Here is a 17,115-nt window from a genome sequence, read left to right as displayed (position 1 = left end):
GAACTACCCGAACTATCCGAACCCGAACCGGATCCAAATGAGAACCGCACTTTTTCCGGATATTTTCCGGTTCCTACATTTACTATCCGAACCGAACCGAACCCGAAACTATCCGAACCGAACCGAACCGAAAATAGGTCAAGTACTAAATGGATCCTCTAGCCCCTATCCGAACTACCCGAAACCCGAAATACCCGAACCGAACCGAACCGATACCCGAAATGCCCAGGCCTAATAGACACATCAATGTTGTGCTTAGTGGCAATCTATGTCCCGAACAAAATCATCCCTAGAAGACAAAATATAGGATGATAACGAGTTGTAAACAGATAATTCATACAAAAGAGGCAAAACACAGTACACTGAACTGAATCAATGATCAATGTATCGTATCCCTCTATACAAAATGTTTGTGAGACAAAAAAAACAACAGCAAACCATGTGGAAATTGAGGTATATGTCGATGGAAGCGGAGAATCAACGAAGGGAGATCAAATGTGCACATGCTCCTGAGTTATTGATCTTGCACGTGATGTGATTCTGTTCTTGCGACTGTGAGATGTTTTCTTTGAATACTATACGTACAGTTATTTCAACGTCAAATCAGCAATACCAAAAATATTACTCTCATGCTAAATCTTAGTTATTTTTCATGACCATAACAAGAAAAGATCTCATTCTAATTCCTATGTAACATATTTTTGGTTAGTTTTCCTTCCGGAAATAGATAAACAGATCCCTCAAACTGAGTATTTTGTTTGTTTTAAATTTAAAAACATACACATGATCCGAGTCAGTGCTGAGATATTGCATTAATAATTTAAATTATCTCGGTAAGCAAAATATGGGTTGCCTACCAAAAATAAACAAAATCAAAATCAGTTTTTTATTTGAACTGCCAAAAAACGACCCTTTGATTCTGCTAATGAGCCATAATTTTTATATTTGGCGTAAATTAATGACATATTCTTCTCAAAAAGTAAGGACGAAACAATCAAATTATAAATTTAAAAATTGGTATCGAGCCAAAAATTTAAAATAGTGTGTTAAAAAGAAAACAAAATATAATTATGGTGCTTAACCTCAACCAAGTTATGATACCATAGTAACATCATTATTTCGAACCATTAGAGTAGAACACATGCCAAATATAGTAATTATATGTAAGTTTGAAAAATTATATACTAGTATTTAAGAAAAGATTACCTTATATAAAAAAAATTATTGTTAATAATTCAAAGCTGACTTGTAAAATTGAAAAGGTATACAGAGGAGAAAAAGCCGCTCTGTCTCCCTCCTTCCCCCTTGTTCGTTCTCTTCCACTCATCCTCTCTATATCCTCCACATCTCTCTCGTTATCTCTCTCATGACTCTCTTCTGATCTTGAGGCTCATTATCATTTGGATCCAAGGCAACATCTTCAGGTAACACCAAAGTCTAAGAACTATAAATTGTCACGTTTATGATTTTATTACAAGGTAAAGAGATCATGTTTGAACATAGAACATATATAGACTGTTTACTCTAGAGGTTGATTGTTTCTCATTTCCGTTTTTTATATATATATATATATTTTCTTGCATGAATCATTCAGATTTCATTAGGAAAAAATGAATCACGTACCTTCTGATCAGAGCTTTTACATTGAAAGCGAGGATGAAGACGACAGGAAAGATTACGCAGAAGAAGAAGAAGATGGTCACAGCCATTCTGATTCCTCTGATGCTAATGATGAACATCACACGCAGAATAAGCCTAACTCATACACTACGGCTTGGCCACAGAGTTACAGGTCTATCTCTATCCTAACATGCAGATTCTTGGTTGATTTTGTAACAAAAAGGGTTATTAATTAATGTGCATTATTTATTTTGATGTTTTGTGTGTTCTTGTTAATGTTTTGTAGGCAGTCCATTGATCTTTACAGTAGTGTACCGTCTCCAAGTATCGGTTTTCTTGGGAACAACTCGATGACGAGATTCGGAAGCTCTTTCTTGTCTTCTTCCCTGATAAGAAGACACACTCCTGAATCTCTACCTGTTGTTACAAAGCCTCTGCTCGAAGCAGAAGAACAAGCACCACCACCACCTAAACACAGGCTTAGCTCTCATGGCTTGCTCCCTCCTGTTCCTTCTAGGAGAAGTTCCATGCGAAAGGAAGAGAGAGTGTCTCATGAAGTTCCCATGTCACGCAATAGCTCATATGGACAAGCTGTTATGAATGGTGAGTTTCTTTTTTAGCAAATATAATTAATGCTTGTGTGTTATTGGAATATGAAATATATTCGGATACTCTTTGTTTAGATTCTTTCACACTCTGATATGTGTGTATGTGCCTAAGACCTTTGTCTTTTCAAAATTAGAGAAAAGTACAAAACACCAGCCACCTCTGTTGTCCTATAGCACATGGAAGCACATGAACGAAACTGTTAAGACCAAAAACGTCTAGGTTCAAATTAAAAACATGTATGATTGTAATCACTCTTTAATAAACTGATGACATCATCTTGTGTAACATGTGGGTCATGTGCTTACAGGATTGAATGTTCTATGTGGAGTTGGGATACTCTCAACGCCTTATGCTGCTAAAGAAGGAGGATGGTTAGGATTAGGGATACTGTTTATATATGGTCTTCTTTCTTTCTACACTGGAATCCTCCTGCGTTATTGCCTTGACAGTGAGTCTGACCTTGAGACATATCCTGATATTGGCCAAGCTGCTTTTGGTACCACTGGTCGTATCTTTGTCTCGGTAAGTGGCTAAAACCTTTTTTTATTAATATATCCTATGAATTTATAACATGTTTCGTCAAGTATAGCAATAAAATACTCCTTTGCGATGAAGAATTAATTAAAGTTGAGATTATTAGGTAGCTTACCACTTCAATAGTGGAATTTGGTATCATTATTTTTCATTTTATAATAATTTTTTTCTTTTTCTTTTATTGCAGATAGTACTCTACTTGGAGCTATATGTAAGTGCTTTCATTTGTCCTGCAAATGGGGATATAATTTATACATAGAAATCACTAGACTCTTTTTTTTTTTTTTTTGTCAAGAAACGTACATAATCAAAGAGATTCCAAGTGGTGTCTACGTATGCAGAATCATGACCCCATGTTGTGAAACACGTTAGCACAGGGCCCCATAGATTTCTCCCACTAGCTCGTTCTAGATTTGGCACTACCTGAAACTTTTTAAAACTTTTCTCTTTGATTTCTATTTGTTCCTTCTTAAAGTTGCTTTTGACGTCACTAAAGCAGCAAAAGTGTTTATATTTTAGATTGAATGGTCCTCAAAAGGTACTAGTGAGAAATGATTAGTTCAGTAGTATTTTTTTCTGACAGTTTAGTTTAGAAGTAAACTAGTTCTGCTCTGGTAACTGCTTATAGATTCTTTCACAATATTTTTGTTGCACCATAAAAGGTAAAATGTGATATCATAAAACTCACCTTTTACTTCAATTGAAGTGAGTATATAACGTTGAACATCTGCAGAGTTACATCTTGCTCTTCTGTGTGGAATATAAAATATTATATTATTGTACTGTTATTGCAGGCGTGTTGTGTGGAATATATAATATTGGAGAGTGATAATTTGTCTTCATTATATCCAAATGCTGCTTTGAGTATTGGAGGATTTGAGTTAGATGCACGCCATCTATTTGCATTGCTGACCACTATAGCTGTTCTCCCCACCGTTTGGCTCAGAGATCTCAGCCTACTAAGTTATATCTCAGGTAGAGCTTAGGAGATACTTATAGTCACGTCTAGAGATGTTTTTGACCTTATGATTCTATTAAATTTTGCAGCTGGAGGGGTGATTGCATCGGTGCTAGTGGTTTTAAGTTTGTTTTGGATCGGTTTGGTAGATGACGTTGGAATCCACAGCAAAGGAACTACACTGAACTTGTCAACTTTACCTGTAGCTATAGGTCTATACGGTTACTGCTACTCAGGACATGCTGTTTTCCCCAATATTTATACTTCTATGGCCAATCCAAATCAATACCCTTCTGCTCTCTTGACATGGTAAGCTTATTACACTTTAAATAAAGTTTATGAACCTTCCTCAACATATCTAACACATATACCATCCATTTTTTGTCACATATGCAAGCATTTTGATGATACCACAATGATTGGTAATTGTTTTGCAGCTTTACTATTTGTACTCTGATGTATGCTGGTGTTGCTTTTATGGGTTATACAATGTTTGGAGAAGCAACAGAATCACAGTTTACTCTCAACTTGCCTCAAGATTTGGTTGCTACTAAGATAGCTGTGTGGACTACTGTAAGTAGTACTTATTCTATGTTGGTTATGATCACATGAGAGCTTAACCTTTTTTATCTTAACTGTTTCACAGGTGGTCAATCCATTTACCAAATATCCTTTTCAAGAAAATTACTCATTCTTTTAATGTTTAACTTCTAAGATTCATCATTTTTATGTGTCCCCTTAACGAAAGGAAAGCACATATGCTTTGACCTTATCTCCAGTAGCACTGAGTCTTGAGGAACTGATACCATCAAGGCATAACAAGTCACATTGGTACGCCATTGCCATTAGAACCGCATTGGTCTTCTCTACTCTTCTTGTTGGTCTTGCAATACCTTTCTTTGGTAAGATCCTCTCCACCATTTTGATTGTAATGCTCATATACATCGGAATCAAGTTGACAGTGAAACATCTTGCAGGTCTTGTCATGTCATTGATTGGATCATTGTTGACAATGCTTGTCGTAAGCTGTCTTTTCCTTTTCTACGGATGATCTTAAGTTTTGTATATATTATTAAAGTTCATGTTTTGTTTTGTGCCAGACTCTAATACTTCCACCAGCTTGTTTCTTGAGCATAGTACGGAGAAAAGTTACCAGGACACAGGTAATGTTCTTAGTAATTCTGTATTTATAACCAGCTTATCATAAAAACATTATGTTTTGGTTTGTTTGTAGATGATGCTATGTGTCTTAATCATCGTAGTAGGAGCAATATCTTCTGTCATTGGCTCATATTCAGCTCTCTCTCAGATCATTGAGAAACTAAGCAGCTGAACATAGTCTCTATTCTTTTTTCCAACAAACTCCTATACCCACTTTTGTCTTTTGTTTTCCATATAGCAAACTCATTCTTGCATACACATGGTTTGAAAAGAATACATTAATGATGTATTTGATTAATAAAGATTTGGCTACTTTTAAATTATGTCTCAACATACAAAACTAAATCTTCTATGTAAAATCTTTTTGCTTAGCCATCAAAATCCAAATCCAAATCTTTCTCTACAACACCATCATTTGAAAACCTGCAACTAGTCCTTCTACTCTTGAGAATCAACTCTGAACTCTTCATCAACTGAATATACTTCTTCCTCACAGCCAACACCGGATGCGGCTCCACGCTAGCTTTGTCTCTATAAGGCTCTCTGAGAATAGCTGTACAAGTCTTGTTCTTCATAGACAAGTAAAAGATCTGCGGATGCCTCTCAAAGGCCTTGTGAACCTTCTGAGGCAACCCAAACCACTTCTTGAGGCACAGAAGCTTCTTCCTCTCTGCGGAATGATCGACGAAGAGGCAGAGCAGCTCATGAAGAAACCCAACGACTCTCTTCTCAGCAACGTCACTGCTCGGATCCAAACGAGAGTAATCATCGTACGGTGAGACATAAGGAAGCCGTTGAAACTCTTTTAGCCAATCTTCGATCTTGACTCTCAATCTACAACCTTTTGACGGAAACAGAGGAAACTCAATCTCAGAACAGAGTAGTCCTCTGTTCTCAGAACAGAGTAATCCTCTGTTCTTGATTGCGTTCTTCTGTAAAAAAGACAGAACCTTTTCTCCGTTGCTACACTCCACAGCTAAACCCTTAACCCCGTCTTCCATATCAACAAACCTAAACGAAGAATCAAGACTCATCATGTAATCGTCAGGCAGACCAAGATACCATTTCATCCCTTGAACAATACTCAAAGGCAAGGCATTGTCTCTACTCATCAGAATCAGCTTCGTCAACCTACCACGCAAGTCCTCAGCTGAGTCTTGGTACACTCGTCTCTCTTCCCTGTCGAGCTCAGCAGCTTCTGGCGTCAATCTAAACCAGGGGAGGTTGTGCTCGGGACCAACGAACTCCTCGAAGACACTAGGAAACTGTCGTAAGAACTTTGTGACTTTGGTTGATAGGTCGAACTGGTGGGTCTTCTTGGAGACGGAGGAGATTGGGATGCAGCTGTTGGGGTCGCTGGTGATGCAGTTCTTGAGAGCGATGACGGATTTGAGCTGAGGGGAACGGAGGATGTGCTCTATGTTGTCGAAGTAGTGGTCTTTCTTCCATTTCATGTAGACATCGACGTAGGTGCGGATCTGTGTGGACGAGGAAGGTAGGGTTTTGAGGGTTTGGGCACGGCGGCTGATGAAGAGCATTGGAGAAGAAAGGTAGTTTTGGCGACTTGTCGAATGTGAAACCAGTTAAGCTTTGTCCTAATGAAATGTGTTGTTGTAATAAACCCTAACTATTACTACCATTTTTTTTGGATTTTCGGATTTAATTTCGTAATCTCATTCGGGTTTTAAATATTTGAAACGGATTTAGTAAATAATATCTTAATTTTAATATATTTTAGAATGTTTTTAAAAAAATATTTTATGCAAACTCGAAGTTTGGTTCAGTTATTTTAAGGGTTAAATCAAAACAAACATAAAATAAGTATTTGAATTTAATTTTTGGAAAGTTAACTTAAATATTAATTCATATCTTCAGGTGTTATTGGATATTAAAAATTCTAAAAATCTAAAACTCCGATTTAAAAAAAATACGAATCTAAAAAACTACTTATTAAGATTTTGAAAAGTTATCTCAAATACTAATTCATATCTGTTTTTTCTTCCAAATCAGAGATTTAAAACTTTGGGATTTTTAATATCCATCCGGTTTCAGATAATCACTAGAAAAAACCGATTTTACAAAATCCATTCCATTTTCTTTATAATTTGTATTTGATACAGATTCAGATATTTTTTGATCCGGATCTTGTGTTCTGTTACAAACGCATCTCTACTGAAAAGGTTATAATGGCAGTGTAATATAATATTAGGCATATAACACAGACGTTTTAGTTGTTTGTTCTCTACTTCTCTACCAAGAATCAAAGAGAAGTGACAAGTTTAGGAGACCAAGTAGGCAGATTAGGACAACCATTAACCCCAATTAAAACTTCAACAAATCTTCTCTTAACCCTCTCTCTCCTTGTCGCCTCAAACGCATCTTTAGGCGCCAAGCTCTTCATCAACAGCACATCACTAGAAACCTCCTCCTCCGAAGTCTCCACTATCCTCTCTAACATCTCTGAAACCTCGCTCATCGTTGGCCTAGACTTGGCCTTCACCATCAAACACCGGTTCGCAACCGCAGCTAGCTTCAAAGCAGATTTGAGGTAGTAGTTCCCTTCAAGCCTTGGGTCGACGATCATCTTGAACTTCTTGATATCAGCCAAGTGCGGTCTGATCCAGTCCAAGATGTTCTGCTCGTTTCTTGGCCTGTTTCTGTCGAACGGCCGTCTCCCTGTGATGAGCTCGTACAGGAAGATTCCGTAGCTCCACACGTCGCTCTTGGCCGTGAGGTGTCCTGTTTGGATGTACTCCGGAGCTGCATAACCAATGGTCCCTACAACCTGATGGTGGATTGTTTTGAACAATCAGATACTAAAACGCAAACAAACATGTCAAGGCTTTACTTACCGCGGTTGAGACATGACTGATTCCATCAGAAGGTCCCATTCTAGCTAGTCCGAAGTCAGAGAGCTTTGCGTTCCACTTCTCATCAAGAAGAATGTTTGAAGATTTGAAATCTCTAAAGATGATCTGCATTATAATATGAATATAACTTACTCCCCCTCTGTTCCGAAATATAAAATATTTTAGATAAAACACACTTATCAAAAAAAATTATTTTTTTTGATAAAAAGTATCATTAAAATTTTAAGTGAAAAATTATTGACCAATTATAAAATAGAAATATTAAATTTGATTGGTTACACAGTTACCTAGAATTATAAGAACATCCTACATATTGGAACATAAAAACTCTTCTAAACATTTTATATTTAGGAACCGGGGAGTATAAAAGAAAGGTTTTAAAGTGCATTTGTGATCATGGTGCAAGGAGAAAGAGACCTGAAACTCCAAGCCGTGATGAAGATAAGCGAGTCCACGAGCAGTGTGTAGAGCAATCTTCATTCTCGTAGACCAAGGGAGAGGAGTGAGTACAAAACGGTTAGATAAATGGTCTTGAACGCTTCTGTTTGGTACGTATTCGTAAACAAGCAGCCGTTGGATCCCTCTCTCATCATCTTCAGCGCAGTAACCGATCAGCTTCACGAGATTCGGATGCTCCACTACACCCAACACGTTCACTTCTGTCACCCATTCTTTATGCCCCTGTAAGCCTCTTCTGCTGAGCTGTTTCACTGCGATTTCGACCTTTTTACGAGAGTCTTCAGGGCTTTGAATGATGCCGCGGAACACGCCACCAAAGCCGCCTTCGCCGATCATCAAGGACCTGTTGAAGTTGTTGGTAGCGGTTTTGAGGTCATCGAGGGGGAATGCTTTGAGGTTGTTAATGTGTGTCTCAGAGAGGACGTGTAAGGAAGTAGTAGTAGTGGTAGTACTTGTTTGTGAGTTAAACTCAGACCCTCCTGATCCTCCTCTGGCGATGGAAGAAGATTGTATTGAATCACATTTTTTAGTCTTGACTTCATCCTGAGATTTGTCTTTGCTGAAGTGGAAACATTTCATTGTCTTTGAGGAAACCAATCGCCTCACTGTAATGATAAAAGACACACGAAACCAAGTCAACAATGAAAGACACGTTGAGAAATGATAAGACAATAGCAAATCAAGCAAGTTAAGTTCCTATGTTCCAACACAAATCCAAACCATGTTGAGAAAGAAACCTGATGTAGAAGTATTCATGAGGAGGAATGGAATGCTGTGATTGGGATCTTCATGTTCATGATTGAGAGATCTTTAAAGCAATAACTTTTAGAGAGAGAGAGAGAGAGAAGAAAGAAGAAGAAGACGAGCTCACCATGATCTCATAGGGAAGTCAAATAGGCATTGGCAGCTGGATTTGCCGCTTACCAACCCATATACGCTTTTTTATTTTTTTGTCTTCAAGCCTCTTGCTTGCTCACTATTGTAATAGTGAAATTCGATAACACGTTGTTTCCTTCATTTTTTTTTTGGTTATTTATTCACACCCCATAACCTCTAGTCGTAGCCGTTAAGGTAAGGGCTTAAATGATAATGACATCTCCGTTTCTTATTCTATTTCAAAGAAGCTTCCTTATGGGCCGGCCGTAACGTACATTCGTTATAGTTCTAAACTACACGTCATACACGCACTATACCATATCTGAATGATACAATGACATCATTAGTATAAACAATTGTTGATGAAACGACTCAAAAATAGTTACCTTTTTTAATTAATGTAGTTGAACAAGGTGGTGGGGTGGTCCTCCAAAGCTAAGAAACATTGATGAGGTGAGGAAAAGCGTTGCATTTCAATAACATTGGAGGGTTAACTACAGTTTTCTTTCCACTAAGTGTCACTCATCTATTTGAGAAGAGACCACACACACCTAAACTTCTATCATCTCAACATCTTCCTACCTACCTACTGGCGACCTTACACTTGTTCTTCAACTTCCAAGACACCAACAGTGTCATCATAAGTCTTTCTATATATATATATATAGCGTAATCCTGGGTTATCTGCGAGCAAATACATAATATTGAAATCTCAAAACCAATTTCAACAGCCAGAGAATATAGTGAAACTGGTTTTCATACAGATTCGGTTAACATCCCAAACAATTCATTTACCTCTTTTTTACTGCCATCACTACTCCACCTCATTGTACTCAACTACTGCATCGTATGTTTCCATCGTGAGGCTACTCTCAGCGAAACATCTGAAAAATAATTGTAAAACGTTCTCATCAGAAATGAACGTCAAAACCAAAAGGTATCAGTTCCATAATCAAACGCCGGTTATACTGACAAGCCACTGCCCTTGTAGATTGCAACAACTCAATCCGTAGTTACTTGATCCTTACCTCAGTTCATGCCAAAAGATATCCTCCTTATCACCCAAGAATATTCCAAGAGAGGAGGAGACTTGGTCTTCCACTAGTATCCCTCCTCCCTGCCCTGATTGTCCATTATTCTCTCTCTCAAGCCTTTTGATGAAAAGGGCCGATGCAAAATGAACAACGATTGAAGGATCGGGATCTCCAAGGACTGCCTGAACCTCTCTTCTCATCCACGGTTCGATTCTTTCAGTTATCCTCGCCTTAGTGTGATCATCATTCACCTGCACAATTACAAAGATTACACACCAAGAGTGCAATCATCGACCATAGCACATAGAAAGTTACCAGTAGTAAGCTTGACCTAGAATGCAAGCGAACAGCTCGTAGTTGTCTATCGTATATGCTGCATTTAGAGCAAAACGAAACTAGTTAGAAACTCGAAAACAAACTGAACACAATTGCGAGAAGTAAATATCAAACCAACCTAGCTCGCCAGCGAAGCTTCCTCTCCAAGATAACATGATCAGGAACCGAACCAGGCCGTCCAAAAGATCTCCTCCACGGCAATGGCCTTGACCTTCTCGAGCTAGAGCTCTCCAACACATCCGTTGACCTAGGAATCGTCCTAACAAACAAGCAAATCAAAAAGATGCAAACTTTGAGATGATCACAGAGAGAGAGAGAACAGAAACCTCCGGCGACCGGAAGGGATGATATTCCGACGATGATAAGTCACTGTCTGGCGATCACGGAGAAGCGGTAAGCGCTCCTCGCGGAATGTTCTAGAAGCGAGATCGTTAACGACGAGCCAGGAGTCGAAACGAGCGTTGCAGAGAGGGCAGGTTCTCTTGACGCCGCTCCACTTGCGGATGCAACCGAGGCAGTACCCGTGCCTGCACGACGGGATCACGGCGGCGCGTCGGTGGGTTAGGTTTTCAAGGCATATCGAACATGATTGCTCTTTTAAGGCGGCGAGGATTGCTCTTTCCGGGAAGTTCTGACCGATTCTAGGAAGAGAGTTCCTTTTCTCGATGGAACGTGACGGTGAGGTCGTCGGCGTTGGGGACGGAGGTGGAGGCGGGTTCCGCATGACCACCGGTGAGTTTCTCTTTTTGCTCCCGTGATTTGGGTTTGTTCGGCTCTAAAGGGATTTGGATTCAGTTAGATAACCGGTTTATTTCGGTTCGCTTTGACGACAAGATTGCTTGTTGTTGTTACAAAATGAAAAGAGATTTTGGGGCCTTTTTGTAAATTCCGACCCGATTCGGATTCCGGTAGATAACCGGTTTATTCCGGTTCGTTTTGTTGACAGGATTGCTTTGTTAGACCATCTCCATCCATTAGGACCCATTAGAGGTCCTAATGCTTAAATTAAGAATATATAATGTGACTTACAAGTTTAGGACCTTACTTAGGGGAGATAATTTTCTTTTCCTCCATTGGGAGAATCCCTATGGGGTTCTTAAAAAAAATTTTAAATAAAATGATTTAAAATAAAAATATACATAAAACTTTTAAAAGAAATTACATAAAAGTATATTAAAAATACAAATACAAATCGTAAACGAGAAAACGCTGATTAGTTGAAATCTTGATTTGTTCCAAATTTTTGCCAGATATTCTCTACCAAATCAGCTTTCAATCGTTGATGTATTTTGTTATCACGTATTTGATTCCGACTGCTCATCATATTCATCACAATACAAAATCCTTTTGCTTGATCTCCCACATGTTCTGAAAGTCAACACACAACTTCCCTTCTGCTTCAGAAGTCTTACCCTTACTCACAGCCGCTTTACTTTTGCCCTTCGCAGCTTTGACACCAGCAGGCCGAGCCGTTGGTTCATCTCCTCCAAGGCTACATGGCACTGACGTTGATGACTGTGGTGATTGATCATCAAGCTTTCTTCTCTTAGAGCTCACATTCTCTTTACTCGCCAGACCTCCACACCATTTTTGATCATGCCTCAACTCCAACCATGCATGCTCAAGTGTGAATTTGCTCTTATAATCATTGAAGAAAATGTCATGAGCCATCTTCAGTACATCATCCTCACTCTGGCCACTCGATTTTTGTTTGGTTGCAGCATCATAGCAACCAACAAACTTGCACACGCCCTCATTAATCTTCCCCCACCTCGATTTACAGCAAGTTGTGTCTCTCTTTTGGTAACCGGCAAGCTGTGGACTTGAACCAAAATAAGCAGCAATTCGTTTCCAAAACGCAATTGCTTTCTGCTCATTTCATCCATGTGCATTTTGATCATATAGACTAGGATTTAGCCATGTTTAGGTTACATTTTGCATACATGAGTCTCTATCAGGTGTTGGAGTGCCACATGGAGTTCTTGGGGCTATTTGGATGCATTTAGAGCTCAAATGAGGTGAAATATGTGATCATTGGACGAGCAGAGCAGGGGAGCGAGGTTCCGCAGCGACGTCATGAGGTCGCTCCAAAGCACCTCTCAGAACGACCTAGCTGGAGCGACCCCGTGAAGTCGCTCGCCATATTCACCCCGTGAAGCAACTTGCCCAGAGCGACACGCCGAGGTCGCTCGCATCTCACACCCCTCTCGGAGCGACCTCCCAAAGCGACACCCCGAGGTCGCTCGCGTCTCTATGGCGAGACGACACGAAGTGAAGCCCGGACCGACCTCTCAGAGCGATCCACTGGGGTCGCTCCCGAAGGCCAGAGCGACCTCTCGGAGCGACATGCCGAGGTCGCTCCGCGTCTGTTGTTGGGTCGATTTTCTATTTTACTTAAGGGCCTTTTGGTCATTTCATTATGCACGTTTTTATTTTCTAAACCTATGTTTTAATACTCTGGAAGCCACCAGGAGGGATCTATCTTTTGATCTGTTGAGAAATACACAAAAACTCTCTTGAGAAGTTCATCTCTTGGATTTTGATTGTTATGTTCTTGTGTTATTGTTGATTTCTTATCTATTTCTCTACATGATTTATCTTAAATCCAATATGGGTTTAAGAAGAATCATGGAGATTAGTGTGTAATCACCTTTTGAATTCATGGGTTAGGCTAAAAAAAAAGAAATATAGCTTCTTCTGATAATAGAAGAGATATGAATTCCACAGAAATGAAAGAAATATGAATTGAGAAAGGGAAAGTTAGTCACTTTTTAAAGCAAACTTAATGAGAGTATGGGATTTGTTCGTGTAAATGCTCATCAATGTATCTACCTAATTATAAAACAACCAAAACACCTCAAAAATCCATTTAATTCTAACGTAAACAATGCCAATAAATGTATCTACTCCTAAAGACCATTTAATTCCAACCTAAACAATGTCTAACACTCATTAAAGGATTGTCTCTACTTACCTATGAACTTAAAGATAGATGGTTTGACGTCTTTGTGTGACCTCTGTATCTTGCTGCTCCCTGCAAGACCTTTGTCTTCCACGCTCTCATTTACTGTCTCTTTGCTCTCATTTACTGTCTCCCACGCAGCTCCAACTGTGTTTGAAATCAAAACACAAGACACTTCTTAGTTCACAATTAAGACAATGAAGATTTAATCAATCAACTGTTTTGAATCAACACAAAAATCTACTCAAACTTCTAACTCAAGAAAAACTCTTATAAAATTTTAAATCATCAAATAAAACAGCGTAAAGGAATGACCTTTGTCGGATTGGACCACCAATACCGTATCCACAGTTGTCGGAAGATACTCTCTTCATCATCATAGTCCGTTCCTCGCGACTTCAAACCACCACTTCCCCATCGATCTTTCCTGATAGACAGAGGCAAATCTCATAATCCAAACAAAATTTTGGAAAATAATCGACAAAGGGATTCAATTCACATAAACAAAAATAAAAAAGAAACCGAACCTTTGTGCTGATTGGATGGATGAGTCCGGAGGAGAACATCGACGAAGTGGGTGAAACGAATCAAACGTTTTCTCCGTTGGAGATTTTGACAGAATCGACGAGGAAGGAAGACCCAGTGATAGGAGACGATATCACACAAGAAAACGACATAATCACAGACAAAAAAAACGGATCAATCATGGTCAAGGAAATTTCGAGAGAGAGAAGAGGAAAAGATGTCGATGACATCGAAGATGAAAAATAAAAATAAAAGACAAACCGTAAACGAGACCTTTCGTCTTAATGACCCAACCAACCCCTTGCTGCCACGTCTGGGATCTTTACCACTCCTTAAATCACCTAATAAAGGAGCGCTCCTACCTAATAAAACCATTTATGATTTAATTTTTTCCCTTAATTACTTTAGTGCCTCCTCTAAGATCTACTGATGGAGTTGCTCTTACGGTCTTGTATCTTCTTGGTTTTGCACTTCCTTAAAAATGATTTGCTTTTTTTTTCTAGGTGAGGTTCAAAGCCTGCGATTCCTGAGGTATTTAGTCTCTTCTCTCTTCTCTCTTCTTCTTCTTCATCTCTTTGTATGCTTATTTACTCTTCTAGTCTAGATTTGTTGGTCCACAACCAATTGGTAAAGAGAGAGAGAGAGAAAATTGTGTTATGAGACGGCAAATGAGGGACTTCTATGCTTGGCAGGATTATACATTGGGTTTCGGCCTTAGATTCTGGCTATTTTACTTTATTGCCAGTGTTTCAGTTAGTGTAATTTCCTTCAAATAAACATTACAAAACGATTCTTTGCTTCCAACACTGCTTGTGGGTATTTAGGGTTGGTTTGGAGAATTATAATGTAACTGTTTCTTTCTTTTCCAGATGGAATCTGTCAAAGACAAAAGGAGCTTGGAGATGAATATATTTGATCTAAATTTCTGCATATAACTGTGGCAGTATCCCAATGTACTTGAAGCTGTCATTAGGTTTAGGAGTTGTTTTTTATAGGCCATTAGATAGGCCGGCCCATGAGTTGGTGCATATATATTTTACAAGTCGGAAGGAAAACCCTAATAAAGCTAAGCTAGAGATCGAGATCGAGAACTTGAGCTTGTAAAAAAAAAAAGGGTATAAATGATGAGTAAGGCGGCGCCTGAGTATGCGAATGCTAAAACGGCGGTGTGGTGGGAAATGCACATCCTCACGTCCTGCAAGGCCTCTCTTCCACTGGAATCTTTCTTCAACACACCAGTTTGTTATTAATCCTCCTGAATTTATTTATTTTATAAAGAGTTTGGTTTCTTCAACTGTCCCTTGCCTTTATTCATACAGGGAGGGTAGGCATATGTATTTATATGGATTTGACGCTTTTCAGAGTGCGTAATCCACCACCAGCTACATTAATGCTCATATCTGATGAACTGGAACACACGTCTCCCTTCCTTTCTGCAGATCAACAAAGGTGTTACTACAACCTTGTTCTGGCACGTACATATACTCCTCCGAGTATGTCATGTCTGTACCATACTGCAGAGTGGCTCTGGCAAACCCTACTGGCTAGGTCTCAGGCGATAACAAGTTATGATCTTCGCAAGTGCACTGCTTCGGGTGACTCTGCCTCGTCGTTTCTTTGCGATGCATGCTACTTTACTGACCTAAGCGTTACAGATTTCACCAGACATCTCTCCTCTGAAGAACATAAACGACGAGTAAGTTCATCCCTCATCAACTCTCTTGCTTGATTGATTGATTCTATCAGTTTGCATTTTTCATTGTCTAACTATTTGAGAGTTTCTCAACATGAGATTTGTAACATCCCGAGTTGTGATATGTGAAAATGCTTAAGAGAATTGATTTGACTACCTATATCACCAAAGTTGACTTACCTTTTCCGGAACACATCCTGAAAGAACTCCAAAGTTAAGCGTGCTTGAGCTGGAGTAGTGGAAGGATGGGTGACCTATCGGGAAGTGATTCGCGATAGCGTGCGAGTGAGGCCAAAGCATGGGAAAAGGCCGGGTGGTGATTGCAGGGTCAGTAAACAATGATTTCGAGCGTTTGGAAAATTAACGGACCAACCGTCAGATGGGATGGGGCTCACGGGCCAAGAGAGCGGGCGTGGGTGGCCCCTTAACCGTGGGCGGGTCGGAGCGTTACAAGATTCTTACTATCAAGTCTAGTCCCCACGACGAGGACGAGGATTCATTGGCAAAGGCAAGTTTTAATCGATGAAAATTGGTTTTAATTGGTTTTCACAGTCCAAGACATCATGTCTCCAAAATACTCATTTCTTCAATACACATGTTGCAGATTTCAAAGCGAAAACGTTCGAGGAAAGCATTCCGGACGACTCATGTACTTCTTTTTAATAGGCGTCCCTCCCGGCGTGGCCGCCGATGATAGTGTTAAGCCTTCAACAAAGAGAAATTGTTGCACAAATGATAGAAATCGTTATTTATTTATTTATTTACCTTTGTTCGAGAGATGATGGAGGACTCTTTGAAGTAATTTTAATTTGGTTTGCAATGGATAATATATGTATATAAAATAACTGATTGATAAATTACACCTCAATTTCTTGGAATGGTTTGCCCTAATGATACAAACTGTTCAACAGTGGTCTGGTTTTTTTTTTTTTTTGAAACACACAGTGGTCTGGTTCTGTCAAAGAAGGATACTTGGAACTGGACCTTCTGGTGAGAACTTTTGACTTTTTGAGCGAAAATAGCTTCTGCAAAAGAAAACAATATGTCCAAAAATACCTTCCTATAAATCCTGATATGCAGGTTCTTTTGGCAGAATATTTTTCATGGGGAACAGGTTCAGCCAAGGATAATACCTAGTTTCTCTTCGCTCTGCTCTAAAGTAGGGATGGCAATCAAGGACCTGGACCGCGGACCTGGCCCGTAAAGGCTTGCTGCGGGGCGGGATTGGGCCTCCATTTGGTAAGCCCGCAAAATTACGGGCCTCGCGGGACGGGTTCAAAGCGGGACGGGTCGAAAGCGGGATGGGTCGAAAGCGGGATGGGTCGAAAGCGGGATGGGTCAAAAGCGGGATGGGCTTAACCTGCGGGATTTTGAAGACCCGAACCCTAAGTCCCCATTTTTGTTTTCGCCTAAAACATTGTGAGAGAGAGAGAGAGAGAGAGAGAGAGAGAGAGAGAGAGAGAGAGAGAGAGAGAGAG

At 39.6% G+C, this 17,115-nt stretch overlaps 5 protein-coding genes across 8 annotated transcripts; 1 reads left to right on the top strand and 4 right to left on the bottom strand.

Moving 5' to 3' along the window:
• Positions 1–1,317: 1,317 nt before the first annotated feature.
• On the top strand, positions 1,318–5,080 carry LOC106339846 (vacuolar amino acid transporter 1-like). Of its 2 annotated transcripts, none has more exons than XM_013778715.1 (13): positions 1,318–1,424; positions 1,605–1,792; positions 1,907–2,223; positions 2,537–2,751; positions 2,951–2,974; positions 3,558–3,738; positions 3,811–4,030; positions 4,159–4,294; positions 4,368–4,387; positions 4,478–4,623; positions 4,699–4,742; positions 4,822–4,884; positions 4,956–5,080. In XM_013778715.1, exons 2-13 carry the CDS (start codon positions 1,611–1,613, stop codon positions 5,052–5,054), a joined length of 1,647 nt encoding a protein of 548 aa, XP_013634169.1. In that variant the 5' UTR covers positions 1,318–1,424; positions 1,605–1,610; the 3' UTR covers positions 5,055–5,080. The 2 variants fall into 2 exon arrangements, with proteins under 2 accessions (XP_013634169.1, XP_013634168.1); XM_013778714.1 differs by having other exon boundaries at positions 1,595–1,792.
• A 78-nt stretch (positions 5,081–5,158) lies between these two features.
• Positions 5,159–6,465, bottom strand: LOC106339849 (protein ROOT PRIMORDIUM DEFECTIVE 1). Its single transcript, XM_013778719.1, has one exon. The coding sequence runs from the start codon at positions 6,418–6,420 to the stop codon at positions 5,251–5,253; it is 1,170 nt and encodes a 389-aa protein (XP_013634173.1). The 5' UTR covers positions 6,421–6,465; the 3' UTR covers positions 5,159–5,250.
• Positions 6,466–7,061: 596 nt separating this feature from the next.
• LOC106339847 (probable receptor-like protein kinase At5g47070) lies at positions 7,062–9,707 on the bottom strand. Of its 3 annotated transcripts, none has more exons than XM_013778716.1 (5): positions 9,474–9,707; positions 8,949–9,409; positions 8,170–8,816; positions 7,735–7,857; positions 7,062–7,667 (listed from the first exon to the last, which is right to left on the bottom strand). In XM_013778716.1, the coding sequence occupies exons 2-5, from the start codon at positions 8,965–8,967 to the stop codon at positions 7,143–7,145; spliced, it is 1,314 nt and encodes a 437-aa protein (XP_013634170.1). In that variant the 5' UTR covers positions 8,968–9,409; positions 9,474–9,707; the 3' UTR covers positions 7,062–7,142. The 3 variants fall into 3 exon arrangements, with proteins under 3 accessions (XP_013634170.1, XP_013634171.1, XP_013634172.1); XM_013778717.1 differs by lacking the exon at positions 9,474–9,707 and having other exon boundaries at positions 8,949–8,996; positions 9,083–9,224; XM_013778718.1 differs by lacking the exon at positions 9,474–9,707 and having other exon boundaries at positions 9,083–9,224.
• Positions 9,453–11,257, bottom strand: LOC106339850 (E3 ubiquitin-protein ligase Topors). Its single transcript, XM_013778720.1, has 6 exons — positions 10,784–11,257; positions 10,576–10,716; positions 10,437–10,494; positions 10,116–10,372; positions 9,883–9,971; positions 9,453–9,771 (listed from the first exon to the last, which is right to left on the bottom strand). Exons 1-5 carry the CDS (start codon positions 11,179–11,181, stop codon positions 9,902–9,904), a joined length of 924 nt encoding a protein of 307 aa, XP_013634174.1. The 5' UTR covers positions 11,182–11,257; the 3' UTR covers positions 9,453–9,771; positions 9,883–9,901.
• Positions 11,258–11,786: 529 nt separating this feature from the next.
• LOC106339164 (glutathione S-transferase T3-like) lies at positions 11,787–13,799 on the bottom strand. The gene is made up of 4 exons (XM_013777965.1): positions 13,760–13,799; positions 13,432–13,566; positions 13,314–13,366; positions 11,787–12,326 (listed from the first exon to the last, which is right to left on the bottom strand). Exons 1-4 carry the CDS (start codon positions 13,797–13,799, stop codon positions 11,787–11,789), a joined length of 768 nt encoding a protein of 255 aa, XP_013633419.1.
• Between the last annotated feature and the right edge of the window lie 3,316 nt (positions 13,800–17,115).

Source organism: Brassica oleracea, chromosome C4, assembly GCF_000695525.1.
Source record: "Brassica oleracea var. oleracea cultivar TO1000 chromosome C4, BOL, whole genome shotgun sequence".
Taxonomy (NCBI): domain Eukaryota; kingdom Viridiplantae; phylum Streptophyta; class Magnoliopsida; order Brassicales; family Brassicaceae; genus Brassica; species Brassica oleracea.
Note: the sequence above shows the minus strand (reverse complement) of the source record. Positions and strands in the feature narration are given on the sequence as shown.

What these genes read in the sequence shown, in the direction of transcription:
- LOC106339849 (XM_013778719.1), bottom strand. Translation starts at nt 6,420, where the DNA reads ATGCTCTTCATCAGCCGCCGTGCCCAAACCCTCAAAACCCTACCTTCC.
- LOC106339164 (XM_013777965.1), bottom strand. Translation starts at nt 13,799, where the DNA reads ATGATGATGAAGAGAGTATCTTCCGACAACTGTGGATACG. An exon ending in ATCTATCTTTAAGTTCATAG is followed by an intron (nt 13,367 to 13,431) that starts GTAAGTAGAGAC and finishes AATGGTCTTTAG; the next exon opens with GAGTAGATACATTTATTGGC. An exon ending in GAATTAAATGGATTTTTGAG is followed by an intron (nt 12,327 to 13,313) that starts GTGTTTTGGTTG and finishes TGAAATGAGCAG; the next exon opens with AAAGCAATTGCGTTTTGGAA.
- LOC106339850 (XM_013778720.1), bottom strand. Translation starts at nt 11,181, where the DNA reads ATGCGGAACCCGCCTCCACCTCCGTCCCCAACGCCGACGACCTCACCG. An exon ending in AAGCTTCGCTGGCGAGCTAG is followed by an intron (nt 10,495 to 10,575) that starts GTTGGTTTGATA and finishes CTCTAAATGCAG; the next exon opens with CATATACGATAGACAACTAC. An exon ending in CTAGGTCAAGCTTACTACTG is followed by an intron (nt 10,373 to 10,436) that starts GTAACTTTCTAT and finishes GTAATTGTGCAG; the next exon opens with GTGAATGATGATCACACTAA.
- LOC106339846 (XM_013778715.1), top strand. Translation starts at nt 1,611, where the DNA reads ATGAATCACGTACCTTCTGATCAGAGCTTTTACATTGAAAGCGAGGAT. An exon ending in GTGGTCAATCCATTTACCAA is followed by an intron (nt 4,388 to 4,477) that starts ATATCCTTTTCA and finishes AAAGGAAAGCAC; the next exon opens with ATATGCTTTGACCTTATCTC. An exon ending in GAAAAGTTACCAGGACACAG is followed by an intron (nt 4,885 to 4,955) that starts GTAATGTTCTTA and finishes GTTTGTTTGTAG; the next exon opens with ATGATGCTATGTGTCTTAAT.
- LOC106339847 (XM_013778716.1), bottom strand. An exon ending in ATCACGGCTTGGAGTTTCAG is followed by an intron (nt 7,858 to 8,169) that starts GTCTCTTTCTCC and finishes ATTATAATGCAG; the next exon opens with ATCATCTTTAGAGATTTCAA. An exon ending in TCAGTCATGTCTCAACCGCG is followed by an intron (nt 7,668 to 7,734) that starts GTAAGTAAAGCC and finishes ATCCACCATCAG; the next exon opens with GTTGTAGGGACCATTGGTTA.